The sequence below is a fragment of the Primulina eburnea genome, chromosome 8 (assembly GCF_022965805.1).
Source record: "Primulina eburnea isolate SZY01 chromosome 8, ASM2296580v1, whole genome shotgun sequence".
Classification (NCBI taxonomy): Eukaryota; Viridiplantae; Streptophyta; class Magnoliopsida; order Lamiales; family Gesneriaceae; genus Primulina; species Primulina eburnea.
In genome coordinates, this window is record NC_133108.1 from 2,431,736 (window position 1) to 2,453,140 (window position 21,405).

Here is a 21,405-nt window from a genome sequence, read left to right on the forward strand (position 1 = left end):
TGACTCTCTTATAGACATACACAGTAAATCATTCTTACGATCATGATCCTAGCGATCCATGCATTAACTCTTGTTTATCATATTTTTATGATTCGTGAGATTAGATTAAGAATGATTTTAAATTTAATTTTTTGTTTAGAATTTGAGTCAAATGTAAATTATTTATGTCAAATCATGTTTACCATATTATTTTGTCATTCCCAATCATATCATTTTGTAGTGTAGGGTACATTCTCCGTATATTTTTTAATTTTATATATCTGCATGAGTAATTTATTTTGATCAAATAAGGACAATGGGTAACGTAACAAAGAATAATAATAGTAATAAAAGAAGCTTTTTCGCTGCAAAATTCCCCAATTTATCTATTTTTTTTTCTGCAAATGTTTCCCAAGCAATCAATTAAAATCACGACACTCTGAACGATGAATAGATTCTCAATTGTCTTTTCTCGAACATATTTAATTATGATAAACACGTGTGAGGTGGAGAAGTCACGCCTAGTGCTGTTCGATCATATTAATTAATTATTACCAAATTTCTTGAATTTAGGTCAGGCCAAAAGTGTCCGTACGGAGATGGATGAGTGACAAATTATTAAAAACAACATTTTCATTATTAAAATTATGATAGATGTGTATAAAAAAGAAATATATATTTCACATTATTATAAATAAAGATAAAAACGTCGCGAAATGAGTTATAATTTTTTCAAAATCATTGTTAATTTTCGATGACAAAAATTGTCGCGAAATTAAGGATGATTTTTTAAAATCATGACGAATTTCAATGATTAGAATTTTCTCGATGAAATTCAAAACCGTAAGCTAGTTGCAAAATATTTTTTTAGTGATTTGTGAAGTAAGACAACCTAAAAGTGGGGCATTAGAAAGTTGAAAAAGAAGGAAATACTTTGGATTAGGAACAAGTGAAAGACGCCAAAAATCCGACTTGTTTGAACACAAAGCATAGCCATCTTTGCCTTAATAAGTCGGAATCCAAATCTCTATTCTTAACACTCTTTTCTTGTACTGATTTCATAGCTTTATCTGCACCTCAACTTCTTCACCAAGTTTTTCAAAAATGGCACTAAATTAAATTCCATTTTCCATTTTCATTCTAAATCTTGTACTACCTTGGCTATAATGCAATTACATTAATGGGGTGCTTACATGGAAAAGTCTTCAGTAAAATCTGTCATTTCTTGACTGATTCCAAAAGATACATCACTTCTCGAAGCTGCAGAAAATCTTACCAAAGAGATGTAGAAGAAGAGATTCAAGATTCAAGTACCCTCTGTCTTTCATCATCATGTTATAGTGTCTTTGTCGTTCGTCTCGCTATCATGGTATGTGATTTTGTTCCTCTGGAACTCTCATTTAAGAGCTGTTAGTACTATCAAGAAACTAAAGTTGGTATCCTAACTTCTAGTACTGTCTACTACGTTCGTTAATTTGTTGCTACGTTTGTGCAGGTTATGCTAGCAATTTTAATAGGCTTGTTAACTTTACTAACATGGCATATCACACGAGTCTATACTACAAAATCACTGAACTCGTTGGCATATGGACTTCGACACGAGCTTCTGCAGAGGCCAGTTTTACGTATGTGGAACATTCTTAACTCTACTGTCGAAGTTGCCACAGCTCAGGTGAAGCTCTCCGAATCTGTTATCAGACGTTACAACAAGCCGGTTAATCAAGCACAGCAAATCGAGGTTCTTGATAAGATGTCTTCTTTCTTTGAGAAGATTGAATGATGATTCTCTGATTTGAATGAACTTTTTTCCTGGGTGTTTACTAATCATTCTTGGTAATATGTTTATTTCGCAGCAGCTTTACGAGGTTATGAGGGAGGTTACATGGGCCTTATTTGCAAGCAACATAGCTCTCAATTCAATAACTTTAAGTTACAGAAATGGTTTTGTCCAGGCTTTCCATAGAAATAGGAAGAGTAATAGCACATACTACATATTCTCTGATCTTGTTAATTACTCGATAAGCAGCACATCTGATTCTAATTCCCTGTCGCCTCGTCATGGATGGAACGACCAATCCATACGAGGAAACATTTCTGCAATTTGGTACCGAGAACCTCTGGATCCTTTTACGGGTGAAAAAACTGGAAAACCAACACCTATCCCACCAGATCAGTTTATAAACATCGCTGGTATTTCACAGGTTCCTGATGGTACCGCTTCTTGGCATATAGCCGTTAGCAAATATGCAGACTCGCCATTACTCTCCGCAGCATTACCGGTTTGGGATCCATCCCACGACAGTATAGTTGCAGTTGTTGGCGTTACTACAGCACTATCGAGCGTCGGACAGTTGATGAAAGATCTAGTTGAATTCCACAGTGGCCACATATATTTGACTTCTCAAGAAGGTTGGCTTATTGCTACTTCGACTGATACACCTCTACTTGTGAATTCTACCACAGGGCCAAAGCTCACTATGGCCGCTGATTCTAAGGATACCGTGATACGATCTGGAGCTGAGCATTTAAAGAAAGCCTATGGTGACAAATTTCCTACTGGTCGAGAAGTTCATATAGAAAATGCAAAGCTTGGGACCCAACTGTATTACATAGATTCCTTTTTCTTGAACTTGACAAGGCTTCCTATGGTAAATTCTGGATTATCATTTTTGTAAATCTCCGAAGGGTTTCCTTTTTCCGTTCTTATTTGTGTCAAACGACTTTTTACAGGTTGGGGTAATAATCATTCCAAGACAATATATAATGGGAAAAGTTGATGCTAAAGCTTACAAAACGCTGAAGGTATTGATATCAGCTTCAGTATGCATCCTGGTGGTTGGATGTTTATGCATCTTTATATTGACAAATGGAGTTTCAAAAGAGATGAACCTGAGGGCAGAACTAATAAAACAGTTGGATGCAAGAAGAAAGGCAGAAGCATCAAGCGACTACAAAAGCCAGTTTTTAGCAAATATGAGGTAGGGTGTCTTTGGCAACGACTATTTTTTTCATTTAACAGAGAAAAATAACTCCTTTGGATCACGATACAATCTTTTTTCCTTTTGTCACAGCCATGAACTTCGAACCCCAATGGCAGCTGTGATTGGGTTGCTGGATATACTTATTACCGATGACTGTCTAAAAAACGAACAACATTCAATGATTACTCAAATTCGTAAATGTTCCACGGCTTTACTCCGACTTCTCAACAACATTTTATATCTCAGTAAGGTGTGATACAAGAGAAACAGAGAATATTTTTTGATTCTTTTCAGATTTGTGACTTTTCGAGAATATTAGGAAAAGATAAGTACCACTCAACTGAAAACTACTGCAGGTTGAATCTGGGAAATTGGTACTGGAAGAAAATGAGTTTGATTTAAGCCGAGAACTTGAAGGGCTAATCGACATGTTCTCTGTCCAGTGTATCAACAACAACTTAGAGACCATTCTTGATATTTCGGGTATGATCCCTTTTTGTCCTAAGTCAGTGACACACCTTTAATTTCTACGCAGATTTTTACTAATGCTTCTGTATTGCAGATGATATGCCAAAAGTAGTTCTGGGAGACTCTGGTAGAGTTCTTCAAATTTTTGCCAACCTTATTAGCAATTCCATTAAGTTTACAACTTGTAAGTCGTAGTAAATTTAACTCGAAATTTTAGTACAAAACCAACGGATTTGCCGGCCCAATCGATTTTACTATCCTTTGCTTGTGACAGCTGGATACATTATTCTACGAGGATGGTGTGAGACGGTAGATACTGATAATAGCACAAGAAAGTTATCACTTAATCAAAAGGAGTCCTGGTGTGCAAGTAAAATGAAACGGAAGTGGGAAACAAGCCATGGACAGATATGCTCGAAGAAAGGAAACAAAATGATTCTTTGGTTTGAGGTTGATGACACTGGCTGTGGTACGAATGACACAGCTATATAAAGTTGTATCCTGCCTACATATATGTGTGTGTGGGATCCATACAGTGATGCATATATAGTTTGCGGAGGCACAAGCTTTTTCTCCACTTATAATTTAATGATTGAGTTTCTTGTGATTCTCATTTCTCAGGGATTGATCCAAGCAAATGGGAATCTGTATTTGAGAGTTTCGAGCAAGCTGATCCATCAACAACTCGATTGTAAGTAGCTTATACATGGCTTCGAAGTGAGATTCTCGTAGCACAATTGTAAATTAGAAACTCATCAGATACAAGGAAATTTATCCTAAGTATCTATTAAGAAAGCTTCCTCCCAGGCAAAGTATCTAATAAATAGTTTATTTTGGTTTCAGGCATGGTGGCACTGGTTTAGGCCTCTGCATTGTAAGGACCTTGGTGAGTTGATATATTTTGTGAGGAAGGACTTGCATTTCACAATAATTTCTTATAAAATATTAAAAAATTTCTTGATTGGGGAGACGATCATTGCTTGCCTCTCATATGATCCACGACTATGTCTGGTTTTATGTTGGACTATAAGCTAAGAAAGTATCGGAACTTGAAAGACTAATTTTATTAGAGGTAAGAATCTTCCAAACTTATTAAACATGATTAGAGAATTCTCAACAGGTGAATAAGATGAATGGAGAAATCAAAGTGGTGAAGAAGAACGGACCAGGAACTCTGATGCAGCTATATATGCTTCTTAATACTCCGGAGGACAGAACAAAAAGTCGGTACCAATTCAACCTGAAACAGCACAATATGACTGTAAGTATCACATTTTCCCCCTGAATACATCCTACATAAACCTACCAAATGCATCACCCAAAAAAATACAGGTGTTTCTTGCACTCAGTGGCAGAATGACTAGATTGCTTATGACTCAGTGGTTACAAGAAAATGGAGTTCAGACCCATGAAGCATCTGATTGGAATGAGCTTGAACACGATCTTCAAGAGCCCTGCAAAAACATTATCAAAAATTTACATAGCAAGTACACAAATCCTCAGGAATCAAATTTCCAAGGCAGTATCAGCTCAATTTTAATCATAATCATCGACATACGATTTCTTGACTTGAGCACAGAAATATGGAAGCAACAGCTTGATTTTCTAGACAAATACAGTGGACTAGCCAGTTTTGTTTGGCTCTTGAACCATGACACCTCAAATGCCATCAAGGCTGAACTCCGGAAACGAGGGCACTTGTTAATGACTAACAGGCCTCTATACAAAGCAAAAATGATCCATATTTTTGAATCTGTCACAAGGGAAAACAATTCGAATACATCACAGATTCACGAATTGCTTGAAATAGATACTCCTCACTTGGGTTCTACCAGCTCTGACGATTCAGAGAAGTCGGAAAATGAGTGTTTTAAAAGGACTAATACAGTGAAAAGAAGGGTAGAAGAACAATATTTGAATAAATCAAATCTTGAAGATCGAAGTGCCGCATGCTCACACAAGGTTGATAATGACAAAAATCCTCTTGAAGGTCTACACATACTTCTTGCAGAAGATACGTTGGTACTTCAGAGGGTGGCAACGATAATGTTGGAAAAAATGGGAGCAAAAGTAGTCGTTGTAGGAGATGGAATGCAGGTCCTTGATGCTCTTAACAACGCGATCCAATCCACTGAATATGGAGATGAAGTGCTTAGAGGAAACTGCACCACTTATCATACAGAATCGTTGCCATACGACTTGATTTTGATGGATTGTCAAGTAAGTCTGGATACTGATATTTTCTTGATTCCAAGGAGAAGTCGTGAAGGGGGAGTCGTCTCCTCAAATTTTATATCTTATACCTTTTCGAAAAATAGTAACTTCCACAAAATCAAAATCTTGGTTATAATGTTCGAAGACATCTCATTTTATTTTCACGTGAAAACACAGATGCCGAAATGGATGGGTATGAAGCAACAAAAGCAATCAGAAAACTCGAATCCGGCACCAGTTGGCACGTCCCCATAGTTGCATTGACTGCTCATGCAATGTCTTCAGATGAAGCTAAATGCTTGGAAGTGGGAATGGATGCTTATCTAACGAAGCCAATTGACCGCAAATTAATGGTTTCCACAATCCTTTTTTTGACCAAGAGAGTAGACTAAAATCTGATCCTTGTACACCTCCAAGCAATGGACCTCTATCGAGTGCTTGATTTTTGTAGAAATGATACGAGGAAATTGTACATGTAAACACAATCATGAATCATAGGCAATTAGTAGCAGTTGTGCATACAACCGTGTAACTATATCTAATACTCGAGCTATTGTTTTCTTACAATCTTTATCTCGAATTTGGGCCACAAAATTACAAATACGATTATGAATTTTGGAATAAGAAACAGCATGTAAATTAAATTACATCAAGACTACAAAAATCACTTCAACTCTATATTGCATAAAATCAGCTTCTAAATGGAGACAAAATGAAGCTCATCTCAACATGCCCACTTCAATCAGTATTCACCTATTAATTGCATGTAATAGCAAACTAGCAACCTCAAGTTACTAATTCAATCTTCCTCAGAAATACAAATTTTAACTAACCTCCATCTAACTTGGGTTAAAATTTGAAGAAGAAAAAACATTCATATGTCATGCACAAGGAAACATCACCAAAGATACTAAGTAAGGAATATTATTACCCAAACACTTTCCTTGCAAACAGCTTTTCCACTTTAAAACTTAGGAACGTCTCCCTCGTGTTACGGTTGGCGAATAAGTCCGTCCAGTGCACCAAAATAAACTTCATCACTAATAACACCTATTACTTCATCCAATGCCTTGACGCATCCGCTATTGAAAATTCTTCATTTCGCTTCTTTATAGCTTCTGCTCTGAATTTTGTAGCAGAGGCAATCTCCAATTTACCTTTTGCAATACCATTTTACATTCCTCCACGACTGACCTCTCTTACAATTTGCCAAATCAGAAATGTTTATCTGATACTGATGATCATAGCTCTTCTGTTGAAATTCTCAGATGTTGTTGAGGAACTGAACCAGGAGTTTCTTCACCTTCTTTGGTTGACCTATACATTGTGTTTTCCAGAAATCTCTGGTTCGGCGAAGATTATTTGCAGCTGATTGTACGTGAGCAGCCTGAAATCCAATTACCAGCTTTCTTCAAAGTCTTTAAAAAATTTGTTTCTTTGAAAATTTACCATTAGCTTAAATTTTTGAGCATGTTGTTTGATTGCAAAAATAAATGCAGACGATCTCACGGATCGTATTTTATTTTATGAAGGGTTATTTTTTAAGCTAAGAATATTATTTTTTATTGTGAATCTGAGACGTATTATTATTTGATATTACCTGAAAGATATTTTTTTGCGATATAAAATTTTTGTGTTATATTTATCTGTATAGATAGAAAATTAGTAAAACCACGTTTATGATTCCACAAAATTTGTTTCAAGATTAATATAAGAAATTAAATAATAATATTTGTTACATACCACTAATGATATATTTACAATTGATTTCAAGTTCTTGTAACAAAGTGGTTCCGTAACAATGATATTATATTTTGTTGAAAATGAGTAATACATTATTATTATTATTATTATTATTATTATTATTATTATTATTATTATTTTAAAAAGTTACGTAATATATGTATTTAATAAATTTACTTAGCAGATCAAAAGCCCATAACATGTAGTCCTGGGCCCCTTAGAAGGCCCATTTGAGAAGTGTACTGTCTCCCGAGAACAAAGAGGAGAACGATTCAACGGCAGTATTTGGCGGGTAAGTGTAGTTATTTTGTGATCACTTCTCCCATTTCATGCGCATTTTCTCCTTTTCTCTCTATCTAGATCTCCACCTCCCATGCTCTCTTTTTTCCCTTTTTTATTCTTCTTCTTGCTCTCGTTCTTTGCCAATTAGGGTTATGTTTGGAAATTGATGGTCTGCCACATATTGTTTCAATCCAAGGGGTGGAATCAATGGAAATATTGAGATTATGTACGACTTTTTTGGTGTACGTTAATGTGTGATTGGGTGTTTTTCAAAACTACCTATTGCGTCAGGTCTTCTGGAGAAGATCTGGGTGGGAGAGACCGAGAGATAAGAGTGCGTGTGTCGAAAGGGGGAGTTTTCATTTCCGTAGAATGAGCGCTTCGAGATTCATCAAGTGTGTGACAGTAGGTGATGGCGCTGTTGGCAAGACCTGTCTCTTGATTTCCTACACCAGCAACACCTTCCCCACGGTCTGTCATTTGTATATTCATAGACTCTGTGGATTTGTATTGTTTTTGGATGATTGTCATTCTGTAATCTGTTTACGCATTTACGATTTGTTATGATATCTTTAATCCTCGAGAAATTGCTTCAAATGAGAAATAATATAGCGGGCCTGCATTTCCCTGTCCTGTGTTAATGATTTTCGAATTTGGAGTTGATTATGTCATTTATGGGAAGTCAAATGATTTGTGAAGATCCGTTCTTTTTCTACTTTTACTTTGTGCTCGAGGTGCAATTCTATCTTTTTGAGGAATTTCTTTGTTAGATCAAGAGGAAGAATGTGCATTTTCATTCTTCAGTGGTGTGTGTCATGTGGAAACTGCAATAGATGTCTTCAACGATAAGTAGATTCTCCTTTTATTGTGCGTCATACCTTGAATATTTTATTCAAATTGGATTTGGATTTGATGTTATGTTGTTTTCCCATAAATGGTTGGCATATAATTTGTAACCTTATTCCAATTGTGAAATGAAATAGGATTATGTGCCAACCGTGTTCGATAATTTCAGTGCAAATGTGGTCGTCAATGGAAACACTGTTAACCTTGGCCTCTGGGATACTGCAGGTGAGTCCTAGACATATCTTTCATGAAATGTCTATTCACTAAAGCTTCTCATACATATTCGGATGTTGTTAATTGTCTTTATAATCTTAGAAATTTGTGAACTTTTGTGTATTTTTTTTGTACTTTTATGAACTTTCATTTTTAATTTTATTGAGCAGGACAAGAGGATTACAATAGGTTGAGACCTTTGAGTTATCGTGGAGCTGATGTTTTCATTTTGGCATTTTCTCTTATTAGCAAGGCCAGCTATGAAAATGTCTCCAAGAAGGTAATGAGTTGATCGCTGTTAATTTGCTTTCTCTTACTTTGTCTACTTCCTTCTTTGCCTACTCGCAGCCGACTCTTTTTCTTGACGAGGTATTTTATTCGCTTATTTTTCCAGTGGATTCCTGAACTGAAGCATTATGCCCCTGGTGTCCCTATAGTTCTTGTTGGAACAAAACTCGGTGAGATGTTTTATTCATATATACCTGAAACCACTGTAAACAAAACAAACAACAACGTTAGGTATTATACGTGGATACAGATAGAGAAAGACGCTCTTGTAAGTCATAGCTAAAAGCCGTAGGTGTTGATAATTTTTTGTGCTTAACTTCTGTGCTTCAGCTATCCGGACAAAAATTGTATCAACTAATGTATTGCCTGTGGATTAAGGTAGTTTTATTTGCTATATGTTTATATCCACTGAAAAATATTACTGAAAGTATGATTTAGTCTACTGTTGTCATTGACAGCACTGTTGTCGTTGTATTGCTGTCACTATTGTTGTTTGTGACATTTACTAATTTTAACACAATTTACAGATGTAGGAATTGTCTGTTCAGTCTAAACGACACTAAGATTTAACACCGCCGGTGTTTTTAATTTGATGTTACCCTGTTTACCCGTTTCATGTTTATTTATAAAATATCTTTATCTGTATAAGCTGGCTATAGAATAAAGCAGCTCAGATGGAAGTGGTTTACCTCTTATGTCAATTTTTTTGTGCTTGGGTATGAATTCTACCATCTTCCTGCAACACGATTGCTATATTACCTTTTGCTTCCTTTATGGGTCTGTTGTCTATACAAGTCTGTAAAGCTTCATGGAGGAAGCTTTTGTGGACAGTCATTAGCTTGTTGATGAGATGTGAGAAGCATTAGGGTCTGAATTCTTGTTCTTAATTCTTGCATGGTATCTCTTTTCTATGTTTATGCATCCCATTCAGTTCAAATGTTAACACTTGACCTAAATTGAAAATTTTACATGTTGGGAAAATTAAATATGTTTGTCAATGGTCGATTAAAAAGTCGTGCTTAATTTATGAACAGATTTTATTTATTGATTCTTAATTTTTTGGGGGGATTTAGATCTTCGGGATGACAAGCAGTTCTTCGTTGACCACCCAGGTGCTGTACCGATCACTACGGCACAAGTGAGCCTATAATGCCTGACCAAATATCACTTTCCTTTTTTTGTCTTCTGATGTGTACGCCACACAAAAGACAACACTTTCTTATTTTTGCTCCTACTCTGAATGTTACGTTACTCTCTTTCAAATTTGAAGGGTGAGGAGCTGAGTAAGATGATTGGAGCTCCTGCTTACATAGAATGTAGTTCAAAAACGCAACAGGTTTGTACATTGACCTGTTTTCCTAATTCTTGTCTAGTAGAAACCTTATTTCGAGATACTCAGTTCATATTTCCTTCATTTTCCTGTTGGCTACAGAATGTCAAGGGAGTTTTTGATTCTGCCATTAAAGTCGTGCTCCAGCCACCCAAGCAAAAGAAAAAGAAGAGTAGGGCCCAGAAGGCATGTTCTATATTGTGATCAGCATTAGGGGAAGGATAACTGCTCGTCAAATGTCATTCTCTCCTGATTTCCTTTCTTTTGCTTCTACCTCAACCCCGATGAACTAGCAGGCTCTTTGACAGTAATGGTGGCTTGGATTCTTTGTTCGTGATCTCTTGTGATAGTTTTGGCTTGGATATGTGTATTGAATTTGACCTTTGACTGCTAAGTCACCCTTTAGACCACTTCGTTGTTCCAATTTACTTCAGTTAGCTTTTCCGTATGACACAAACAATGTGGTTCTGTTTAACATTAACAGGCCTTGCTAAATTCTATTTTCAATGTAAATCCCTTTTTCATGCTTCGGCATACATGGTTTATGATTTTTAATTTGGATACATAACCTTGCAATGTTTCTTGTGGATTTATTGGTAAACACGCGAGACGTTTACCTTTGATCGACTCAGCAAGAGTGGGTAGGGGTAGTTATCTATTCCTCTCGAATGAAAAGTTTCTAATATGCATGTACTTTTTTTTAGAAAATAGAGAAGTTTTGCCTCTTATCTTCTAGATCTATCTTATATCATTTCATCTATTTTTTTTGGATGTATTGTTGTCATGTTTATTGTCACTTGTAGGACTCCTTGGTTTTGACATTTCCGAATTCTTGATATTTTAAAACTTATATTGCCTAAATATTAAGCAACGGTACTCTTTCTAAGTTTATACCTTTTATTGGCCGCCAGTTTTCTTCTCCTTGACAAGAAGGGAATAAAGCTTTGGTCAATTTATTTAAAGAAGCTAAGGATAAGATTCCTTGGTTAATGGCGATCCACTTCTTGTCGAATAGAATGTGTATTGTGAATAGTTCTTGAAGCATGACCTTTAAAAGTGGACAATTCTCTCCTTTACAGATGTGTACTTTTAAACGATATGAATTTGGACGGCTGGATTTGGACATTTTCAAGTGTGTTTTGTTTCCTTGAAATTCTGCTTCGCAACTTTGCAAGTGGTACTTAGTAGTGAGATGAATTTGTATTTAAATGTATTTTGTCCTTTTTCTTTTAAGATATTGCAACATAGTAAAGCTTGGTTATTTATTTATTTTAGTGCCTAAAGAATATCACATTTGTCAAATGGGAAGATTTTCTCGAAGTCAATTGGAACCTCACTTCCAAGAAGAGAAAAGTAAGTTACTTTATTCTATGGAATTTATACCATCAACAAACCATTTTCTCCACTCTCTCAACCCTTTTATATAAAGCTTGTTGTATTGCTAAGTCTGATATCCAAGTCGAGTTTTTCCTCTATTGTGAGATTTTCTCTTCGCTATAGCAATGGCTTCAAAAAGAATTCTCAAGGAACTTAGAGAATTGCAAAGAGACCCTCCAACTTCGTGCAGTGCAGGTTTGAGATATTATAAAATTAATATTGTAGGTCGTCAAAATTAAATTGTGGAATTTGTTTTTGGTAAACAAAACCCTATATATGAATATATATTAAATGAAATATAATGATATGATCAGGTCCGGTTGCTCAAGACATGTTCCATTGGCAAGCCACAATAATAGGACCAAATGAGAGCCCCTATGCAGGTGGAATTTTCCAAGTCACTATTCATTTTCCCCCTGATTACCCTTTTAAACCTCCAAAGGTAATTTAACTACTCAATTTTTTTTCTAAATTGTTATAGTAGAGTACTGTAAATTATTAATTTTCTCAAGAAACCGACAATATGTTATTATTAATGATGATTTTATTAAATTGAAGGTCGCTTTTAGAACAAAAGTGTTCCACCCAAATATTAACAACAATGGGAATATCTGCTTGGATATACTCAAGGATCAATGGAGTCCAGCTCTGACCATATCCAAGGTGGGAAACTAGATAAAGAGTAATGCATTTGATCTTGAAAATGGAAGATACTTGTGATTCTTATTTATAATTTTGTGATTATGTGTTTAGGTTTTGCTTTCGATATGCTCTTTGCTTACCGATCCAAATCCGGATGATCCACTGGTACCGGAAATTGCTAACATGTTCAAAAGTGACAAAGCGAAGTACGACTCCATGGCCCGCACTTGGACTCACAAATACGCCATGGGCTAACCCTGAATTCACTTCCATCGAAACTTGAAAGTCATCTGCTCCGAATGACACATGATTTTATTTAATGCAATTGTTGTTATTTAAAAGCTCAAATGTGTAGAAAGTTTAAAGAAAGCAAGCGATCAAATGAACCATTGCTGCTCTTGAATTTGAGTGAAACCGATTTAACGTACAAGTAGCATGAGGTTCACAATCCATAACCAGTGTCCTTCCGATAACTTTAATATATTTTACAATCTAAAAGAAATAAAAACTCTTGCCAAAGAAAATATCGTTCCAGAAGGGGATGATGCAGAGAAAACGTCTAAAACATAAATAAAAAAAATACAAGAAGCCCTCAAATATCAACAACGAGTTTAAGCCGTTCTGCAACATCTGTCCTTCAATATTTACATCTAAGAAACAATGCTTTCTGTCGTAAAAATACAGACACATCGTGTAATTCTTTTAATCATTCTGAATAGAGTTATACACCTATCCACAAATTTGATAGCAATCACTATAAAAAATCGAGCAGGTTTCAGGACGGGGCTAGTCCCGAAACCGAATCAAACAGCACTCTTGGAGTGAAACGGGTCCGAACCGAAATCAACAGGCAAGAGTCTTCCAATTCTCCATCGGTAAAAAATCTGTTGAGATGATTAAACCTTGATATGCTCGTATTTCTCTGCCACTGCACTGCCTTTGTTCTTCTGAAATTGAATATACCTTACAGTACTGGCAAAAAAAGTATCTGCTGCTGGATCAGGTGTTGTGTTTTCACCACCTGTTGTACTTGTGATTAGGTCAATCAAGCCCTGAATTAAATCAGCGGTGATCTGCGACACCCCCTTCTCGTAGAAGTAGAGATACCTGAAAAGGAAATAAAAACCAATCAATATTTCTGAAAAAAACAAAGGCCAACAGCGTGTAAAGAAGGAAAGCATGAGTAATATTTGTTACTTGTTTAATATTTCTATATAGAGTAAAATTGATCCGCTGCTCCCTCTAGTTGCACTGGACATTTGTTGTGCAGCATTGGCAATTCTCTGAGCACGTTTCAAGCAAGCAAAGGCCCTACACGAAATTGAGAAGCCACTCTCAAGCCATGGAACATGCGGTGATGAGACAGATTTTTATTTCTGCTCAGGAAATATAATTTTAGAAAAATCATACGTAAATTTGGGGGGTTAAACAACATTTTCAGAAAATGACGAACAAAACTTAGAAGATTGTGCCCTTGCTATAGATGATAAGATTGTGCTAAGATAGAAACTGCAAAAATGAAGGGAAATTTTCACTTTGCATACAGAGAAGATCACTTCAGACTAGTGTAGCTGAAGAACAAAAAATAAATACATGGGGTGAAAAGATTTTTGGAATAATAATCTCAGAAGGTTTAGTTATCCCCAACTATAAAACAAAGTAAGTACGAGTCTAATATAAAAACAGTGCACGAAGATTTTGCTGATAGCTAAACAAACCAACAGCAGTTTAATCTACAGCCTTATTCAACTAACATACCTCTGCCACTATCTGAAATAATTTTTTTGCCGTAGCCAGAGTAATCTTCCTTGGATACACTGTCATCATGATTTTCCAATTGCCTTATCAACTGCGGGTAAACTAAAGGTAACTCAGGCAGACATCAGATAACTAAGGTTTGAGTATCCATGACGTAGATTATCTTTTATCGAATAATAATCATTACTCCTACGTTTAGAGTTTGCATTTTGTAGAGCCTTTTGATAGGTTAAATTACATTCTTGTTCATAAAAATTAATCTGATTGTTTATGCAGGAGTAGATAAATTTAGTTTAGCTTTGTGAGGTATTGTTCTACGCCACATTGTAACCTCCCACGAGGTTGAAAATGCACTGATTTGTATGCACAATTTCAAGGATACTGTGTATTTTCCATGCAGAAGAAGAGAATCAACATTATGAGTTTTCAAACTCCAGCACATTCCATGGAGTTAGAACATAACGTGTAACGAACGTCAAACAGATGCAGTCATAATCTGTGTAGTTATACCATTGCACACACCAATCCTAGGCCATATAATCCATAACAGCCTCCAAATTCCTTATCATATTCGTGTTAAAAGGATCACAAGTAAAGTATGAACTGATTAAATACATGAAATTTTGATGTATACCTTTAAGGTAATAAATATAAGTGGAGGGACACTAAATGGCAGTCTCTTTGCTCCTCCTGTCAAAATATGCTTCTTCACGGTACAGATGATCTGGGGACAATAAAAATTCGAATATAACCAAAATGAAGCAGACACAGTAGATAAAACAATTTTCCCAACTATATAAACACACAACCATTTTCTGAACCATAAAACATTTGAACTGCAACTCAAATGCAAATAGGCAGATACAGTAGAATAGGTCACTTTAGGTAGGATAATTCATGAAGGTTAATGACAATACAGAAACAACAAAAGTTGTTAAAAGAAACAACTTTGCATTTAAAGAAGAGGTGCATCAATCAAATTGCAGTAAAAAGACGTGGAGCATCCAACACAAATGAAAATATCGCATAGCTTATCGAATTACATCATATCAACTAATCTACAAGAAGTGTTCTTGTCACACAACAAAGAGGAGTATTTTAATCATCAGGTGAGAAATGCCATTATATCCAGAGAACATGACCTGTTCAACACTGCAACTAAGTCATCCCAAAATAGGTACGGAGCATATTTAAGGTGATACTGGTGTGAAATGATCGACAATGAAAATGAATAAAAAAAATTAACATAAAAAGTTTATAATGCAGGATAATTTATTATGTGCTTTGGTATATAAGTTTTTATTAAAATGCTTAGTTAGTCCACACATCAAATAAAAATGTATATTTATTCTTATTTCCTTATCATATCGATTATATTTACTGTAGCGAACTTTCAGGTGTACAAGTGTAGTAGAGGTAATTTTTTTTCACTCGTCATAACCACCAGGGAGTCACTTGGATGTTAGAATTTTGGCTCGCCTTAACTTGGGTGGTGCACAAGGTCCAAGGATATAAAAAGTAGAAGTTTTACTGCCATTGGAAACATAAAATCGGAGCATATATCAATTTGAAGCATAAAAGTAAAGATCACCTTGAACATCTCCTCTGGATCATCACTGTGCATCATTTGGATAAGACGTGCAACAAAACTCTGCTCCTCTTTGAAGTCCTCATAGAGCTGAAGATAACATGGTAAACCAAAAATTTCAGAACATAAAGAGGATTTTGACATCCAAGAGTAAACTGTGTTTCAACAACTTAAATAGATAATGCACCCAGTGGAGGGGCAATTGGTTTCCTGGGTCTTTACCAATGGTGCAAGCAAGGGTAAAATCAGTGGAAAAAAATAAACCTAAAACAAATTCAATTAAAAGCTACATGATATGATAAGAGAACTCCATGTCACCTCATCATGAAGATCATTCAAATCTCTGATGAGCCCCTTTATCAATTCAAACAATGCATCTACCTATAAGAACAATAACTCCAAGTCAAAAGGGAGTCAAACATCAGTTAACTTAAAGTTAATCGGGGAAATACATACCTTCTCAGCAGTTGAAATGCAGGTCCTGTTTTTCATTATGTTTTGAACAATTACATTGGCCATCTCTTTATTTGTTTGACCATTTAAAAATTCTATGACAAGAGGATAATTTGACAGCTTCAACACAGTATCAATATCTTTATATTTCTCGAGGGGAGCACTTAGAAGAGCAATGATCAGTTTTGTCGCTTTGCTGTCATCAAGCCTTTCTTTTCCTGAAAGTTTCTGTATACATGCTCCCTGCAAGAAGATGGCAAGGACCAGTCTGTAATCTTAAAATACAAACAAATCAAATGTCTAATTCCTGCATAAGTCTCACGTTTAAAACAACTGAAAACTCATGAAGGATTCTATAGGGAAAAAATGAAAAGCATAACTGCTTTTTACAGAGAAGAAGAATAATATCTTCTCCCATTGACTCAGTGGAGAAAACTGTCCCATATTCACCAATAATTCACTGACTTCTCATAGCACTTGGTGGCAGAATATCAGGTCTTAATTCATTATTCTCATAGAGCTGTTTGCTTTGTTTCTCACTCTTTTATGTCTTTTACTTTTCTACGTATATGATAGAATCAGTTTCCTACCGTATGTTTTTTTGGCTGTGCAAGCGTCCGAGAACAGGCAATTTGCATGATAAAAAAAATAGAGATGTCGTGATGCACATGACTCCTTGTAAATCCACTGTATGTAATTACAAAAAACAATGCTTATGCTAAGGCTATCTAGTATCATTTAATAAAATTAAATTAAATAATAAAATGATGAGGCCAATAAAAAGGGGCATCAATAGGAAAAATAAAAAGGGTAAGGCAAGTGCCGAGAAAGAAATAGAAATAACTCAGTAATAATAATTGTAGAAGATAGCTGATGTGAGATTAAAATTAACTTACAAGAATTTGGTCAACATAATCAAGCCGATCAGGATGTACTTGTAGAGTAAACGTCAACAGAGAGGCATACAAAGTTACTACTCCAACAATAGGCATATTATCGTGTGCTGCTATCACCTGCATTCAAGAGCCAATTTTAAACTTTGAGTGTGCAGGGAAACAATCAGCCATAAATTTTGTCCTAGTGAATCAATTAATAGCGGAATGCTTGTTCAAAAGCAAGATCAAAGAAGTGTGAAAAAAGAATAATGAAGTAAGACATGTATCATGATTAGAAGTACTCATCGTGATGATTTTTGAACATTATATTGCATCAAGCTAAACCAAGCAGAAGTTAAAGCAAAAAAGTGTGGTTTCTGCTGCCCACAGGAGCACAAATGCTTACATGACTCAAAACACATGTAAGCAGAAAATAATGGATCGAGACAAATGAAAATGATTGGCTGCATCTATCACTGTAATAATTTCAAGGGCTAATCTCACCAATGTGTTTTCTGACAGAGGTAAACCTCAGTATATCCGATTACCCATAATAATATTTGTACGACATATCTTGACCAATCTTGTGAATTAACTTTTCTAAGTCATTATCAGTCCTAGTATGCTCACAAAGACAACCAAAGTAAGAATTTTTATAATATTCAGAACATATTCCAATAGATCTTAAAATTTTCTGAAAGGAAACCTCGCAGGGATACCTTGTCTATAGAATTGTTCAACTTGGCAAAAGCTTCTACTTGAAAAAGTTCCGGCAAAACCTGCAGCAAGAATTTCTTAGGACCATACCTCGCACTGAATTAAATGAAGTTCTCTAGGTTACTTACTTCAACACCAGAAGCAGCATAATTTGAAAGTCATTCCATTAGCCGAGCGAGAACTGTTTTTACATCAACAGAGGACTGAGAAAAGGCAATCAAGAAGGAGCGTAAACTCAGCATGACTTGTGACATGAAAAAATAGAAATAGAAAACTCAGTTCATGGATTCATAACTTGAAGAATTATAGCGTTCATTTGATAGTGCAGAAGAATGCATCAACCTGAAGCTGAGGGCAAGCATTCAGTAGAGTTTCAAGGGTCTGCAAATGGTATTCATCGGGAAATACTTGAATTATGCAATCCATCAAGTAGTATTGGGCAAGCTCGTCTTTGCAGTTGACAACCTGAAAGCACGACAGAGGTGTATCCATTATATTACTTTCAGAGAAATGGAAACAAATGTTTTGATCCAAGTCCATGGATTACTTGTTCCAAAACTTTGGGAAGCACAGTTTCTTTAGACATGTGAAGGTCAACACCCTCAATCTGCCCGAGAACATGAAGGTTTTTACCGACCTAATCAAAATGAGAGAAACAGATTCAATATTCTACAAGTTAAACCCAAACAACGATTCAAGAAACATAACAAATGACAGCTAGTTTTTACAAGATCACGAAGCTCACTCCTTTCTTTTTCCCGCTTCTCCATTTCCCGAGTTGGTCCCTGGAAATTGAAAGGGACAATGGCAAGACAAATTAGAAAATTATAGCAAATTCATTAAAAAAATTGCACATGAACGAACATAAAGCATGCATTCAGTTTTTATCTTCATGGCGTGCAACATGTATGTCAAATAAACTGCACAGCTACTACAGTTTGTTATTTCTTTTTTCTTACCTGATACTGCATTCGGACCCAAAGTTTGTTCATTTCCGTGAAATTTAGGAGAACAAATTCAACAGCATCAATAACTGTATCAGAATCTCTGTAGAAGATAATAGACAACTTTGGAATTCATAAGAATGATCACATCATGTGATATGTATATTGGAAAAAATACAAACACATATACTTATGTATGGGTGTGAATATAAAATGTGGGAGAAAGATAGCATCTATATACATGCATAGATAGCATCTACATACATGCATGCATACTCATAAACCAACTGACAAGAAGTTACAATAAAGGTACCGAGCTTTCCCCTCACTTCTTACATAGCTTGACTAGCGGAAATGTTGACGCCTAAAATTGCAGCAAAAATACACATATCAAGCAATATATTAACCTAGATGAAAGCAAATCATAATTAAAAACAGAATTTTAAGTGGAATATGTCACCATGCAAGGAAATAGAATGATATCAACTTTTGCACTTTGAGTGTCCGAAACACTTTTGTATCTTGTACAGTAACTTAGTTTGGCATTCATCTAGTCTTAACAGGAAAAAAACCTCAAGGTGGGGATAGAATGCCATCAACAGCAGTTGATGAGAAATCTACTGATGAAATCTAGATGTCCATGGTGTAGCATTTCTTTATTGATCTTATACTATTAATACTCAAACAACGTTCATAAAGAAGCAAGAGCGTAGTAATACATCGTACTATTACCCTTCATATTCAGAACCAATATCAGGTAATTTGTCTTTACTGACTTGAGAGAGATAACTCCTAAGAAAGAGCCCACGGACAGGGTTCTGGACACCGCGGCACATTTCTACAAGATCTTTGAGAATATCCTTAGCAGGAGCTTCTTTGGATTTTATGTAAACAGAACCCACAGTACAGAGCAAGTACCTATGAACAGAAAATGGCCATAAGTACAAGGACCGATTGCATCACCTCAACATATTTTTCATAGAGGGCAAGTCTCGGAGAAACATAAATGCTGCTTCATTGTGACCAGGTGATCAATAGTTCAAGTAGAGGAAACAACCTAACTACTTTCAAAGATAAGAAACAGACACCAAAACTTCAGGATTCCCATGCCAGGGGTGAGCAAATTTGCAAATGTGTTGTCACAAAAATATGCCAATTAACTGGTTGGACATAGATTACATAACGCATGCACAAGATCGGAGAAAATCTTCAGCAGCAAAACAATTGATATTACCTCTTGTTGGGAACTTCAGAGATGAGGAACAAACACAGACTAACAAATGGAAACAAAAGTAATGAAGATTGAAGCGTCACTAGCAAAATAAATGCAATCTGTTCTTCTTCCTCAATGAACATGTTTTAGCTTCTGATTAATAAGCAATCTCATCGCATCCAGAAGCAAATTCTGAACAGAATACAAGATCCAGAAGATGTATAACACTGGAAAAATCCTTACAGTCTAGGCAAAATGTTGCCAGCGTGCTGGACGAGCTCATACAGCTCAACCATTGAGCAGCCGCGACAAGTCTCCTCCTTGAAGAAGACCTCTAATTTCCTCAATTCATCAAATGCCCTCATATCTAATCATGATATATATCAAAATATTTAGGATCACCCCAAAAAAACACACACACACAAAAATCAAAGCAAAGTCAAACGACTTTAGAAAGTCCATGCTCCGTTCACATACAAAGCTCGTAGTACTTGTGAGGGGAAAGTCTAGAAGTACGAAGCTCGGACAGCATCTGGGCTGAATACTTGAGAGCATCCTTCAAATTGTTTGAATCCTACAATTCAAAGAACCCAAATGAAATAATAGCATTAGGGTTTATCAAAACCGCAAAAAACATCGACACGAGCGCACGCCGATACACATAGGAGACAAATATCTTATTACACGCGATTGTTATACGTACAAGAGCGCGATGCATGTAGAAAGCATTCTGCTGAATGCCAGCGATCCCAGCATTTAGCCATTTTTCTTCATCTCCAACTCCGTCTGCAATCATCATCTCTGATTTCAGAGGCTTTCGAAGTTATAATTGGCGTATATTTCCAGAAATGTTTACAATTACTCCGAAAAGTCGATCGAAGTTGTGGGCTTTTTCACATCAGCCGTTCTAATGTGCTCCCATAGTTGATTTTTAGCTTCGAAAATTATTTTTTTGGGGGATTTTTCGCGAAATATTTTGAGAAAATAAAATTTATCCTTTTATCATTTCGGGAAAGAGCACGGCTGTATTTGTTGGATACTTTTATTTTAAACTTCGAATATTATGTTTTCAATAATTATTTTATTTTCAGAAAGCATAAATTTAAAAAGATCTTATATAGAAAATGAATTCAAGTTATAATTAATCAATGTAATTTTTTAAAAGCATTAAATATGATTATGCTACATTCGTAATTAGTCATACAACAAATAGACTAAAAAAGCTACTCGATTATTATATAGTGTACGAATAAATATCTTAATAGTAAGTCTTGTGTGAGACTATAATTCATCCGATTTATATTTAGAAAAAAATTAATATTTTTGACATAAAAAATAATGATTTTTCATTAATCGAATATCATAAAAATTTATATATAAGATTATGTCACGAGAGTTTTTGTGATATATTTGTCTATTTACGAGTGATTAGGTTAAGAAAATACCACATGAAATCATGAGGATGGACCAATTAATTCAATATGGGACTATAAA

At 35.5% G+C, this 21,405-nt stretch overlaps 3 protein-coding genes and 1 pseudogene across 6 annotated transcripts; 3 read left to right on the forward strand and 1 right to left on the reverse strand.

Annotated features, from left to right (window-relative positions):
- Positions 1-943: 943 nt before the first annotated feature.
- LOC140838358 (histidine kinase 1-like) lies at positions 944-7,048 on the forward strand. 3 transcript variants are annotated; one of them, XM_073204596.1, is made up of 13 exons: positions 945-1,348; positions 1,475-1,717; positions 1,833-2,627; positions 2,710-2,957; positions 3,051-3,210; positions 3,317-3,443; positions 3,523-3,612; positions 3,703-3,897; positions 4,050-4,119; positions 4,272-4,314; positions 4,549-4,689; positions 4,761-5,652; positions 5,820-7,048. In XM_073204596.1, the coding sequence occupies exons 1-13, from the start codon at positions 1,160-1,162 to the stop codon at positions 6,032-6,034; spliced, it is 3,408 nt and encodes a 1,135-aa protein (XP_073060697.1). In that variant the 5' UTR covers positions 945-1,159; the 3' UTR covers positions 6,035-7,048. The 3 variants fall into 3 exon arrangements, with proteins under 3 accessions (XP_073060695.1, XP_073060697.1, XP_073060696.1); XM_073204594.1 differs by having other exon boundaries at positions 944-1,348; positions 4,761-6,042; XM_073204595.1 differs by having other exon boundaries at positions 1,836-2,627; positions 4,761-6,042.
- A 605-nt stretch (positions 7,049-7,653) lies between these two features.
- LOC140838364 (rac-like GTP-binding protein ARAC1) lies at positions 7,654-10,965 on the forward strand. Of its 2 annotated transcripts, none has more exons than XR_012119580.1 (7): positions 7,654-8,138; positions 8,651-8,738; positions 8,897-9,006; positions 9,121-9,282; positions 10,088-10,152; positions 10,285-10,350; positions 10,447-10,965. XR_012119580.1 is itself a non-coding variant. In XM_073204603.1 (7 exons), the coding sequence occupies exons 1-7, from the start codon at positions 8,040-8,042 to the stop codon at positions 10,546-10,548; spliced, it is 594 nt and encodes a 197-aa protein (XP_073060704.1). In that variant the 5' UTR covers positions 7,658-8,039; the 3' UTR covers positions 10,549-10,965. The 2 variants fall into 2 exon arrangements, 1 of the variants encoding a protein (XP_073060704.1); XM_073204603.1 differs by having other exon boundaries at positions 7,658-8,138; positions 9,121-9,184.
- Positions 10,966-11,734: 769 nt separating this feature from the next.
- On the forward strand, positions 11,735-12,749 carry LOC140838365 (ubiquitin-conjugating enzyme E2 10-like). The gene is made up of 4 exons (XM_073204604.1): positions 11,735-11,916; positions 12,036-12,163; positions 12,280-12,384; positions 12,475-12,749. Exons 1-4 carry the CDS (start codon positions 11,847-11,849, stop codon positions 12,616-12,618), a joined length of 447 nt encoding a protein of 148 aa, XP_073060705.1. The 5' UTR covers positions 11,735-11,846; the 3' UTR covers positions 12,619-12,749.
- Positions 12,750-12,973: 224 nt separating this feature from the next.
- LOC140838359 (vacuolar protein sorting-associated protein 35A-like) lies at positions 12,974-20,893 on the reverse strand (annotated as a pseudogene).
- Positions 20,894-21,405: the final 512 nt, after the last annotated feature.

Bases quoted from the DNA above. Each gene is read 5' to 3' on its own strand.
- LOC140838358 (XM_073204594.1), top strand. From the start codon at position 1,160: ATGGGGTGCTTACATGGAAAAGTCTTCAGTAAAATCTGTCATTTCTTG. The intron at 1,718-1,832 runs GTTCTTGATAAG...TTTATTTCGCAG, and splicing joins ATCAAGCACAGCAAATCGAG to CAGCTTTACGAGGTTATGAG. The intron at 3,444-3,522 runs GTATGATCCCTT...TCTGTATTGCAG, and splicing joins GACCATTCTTGATATTTCGG to ATGATATGCCAAAAGTAGTT.
- LOC140838364 (XM_073204603.1), top strand. From the start codon at position 8,040: ATGAGCGCTTCGAGATTCATCAAGTGTGTGACAGTAGGTGATGGCGCT. The intron at 8,139-8,650 runs GTCTGTCATTTG...GAAATGAAATAG, and splicing joins CCAGCAACACCTTCCCCACG to GATTATGTGCCAACCGTGTT. The intron at 9,185-10,087 runs GTGAGATGTTTT...GGGGGGATTTAG, and splicing joins TCTTGTTGGAACAAAACTCG to ATCTTCGGGATGACAAGCAG.
- LOC140838365 (XM_073204604.1), top strand. From the start codon at position 11,847: ATGGCTTCAAAAAGAATTCTCAAGGAACTTAGAGAATTGCAAAGAGAC. The intron at 11,917-12,035 runs GTTTGAGATATT...TGATATGATCAG, and splicing joins TCCAACTTCGTGCAGTGCAG to GTCCGGTTGCTCAAGACATG. The intron at 12,164-12,279 runs GTAATTTAACTA...ATTAAATTGAAG, and splicing joins ACCCTTTTAAACCTCCAAAG to GTCGCTTTTAGAACAAAAGT.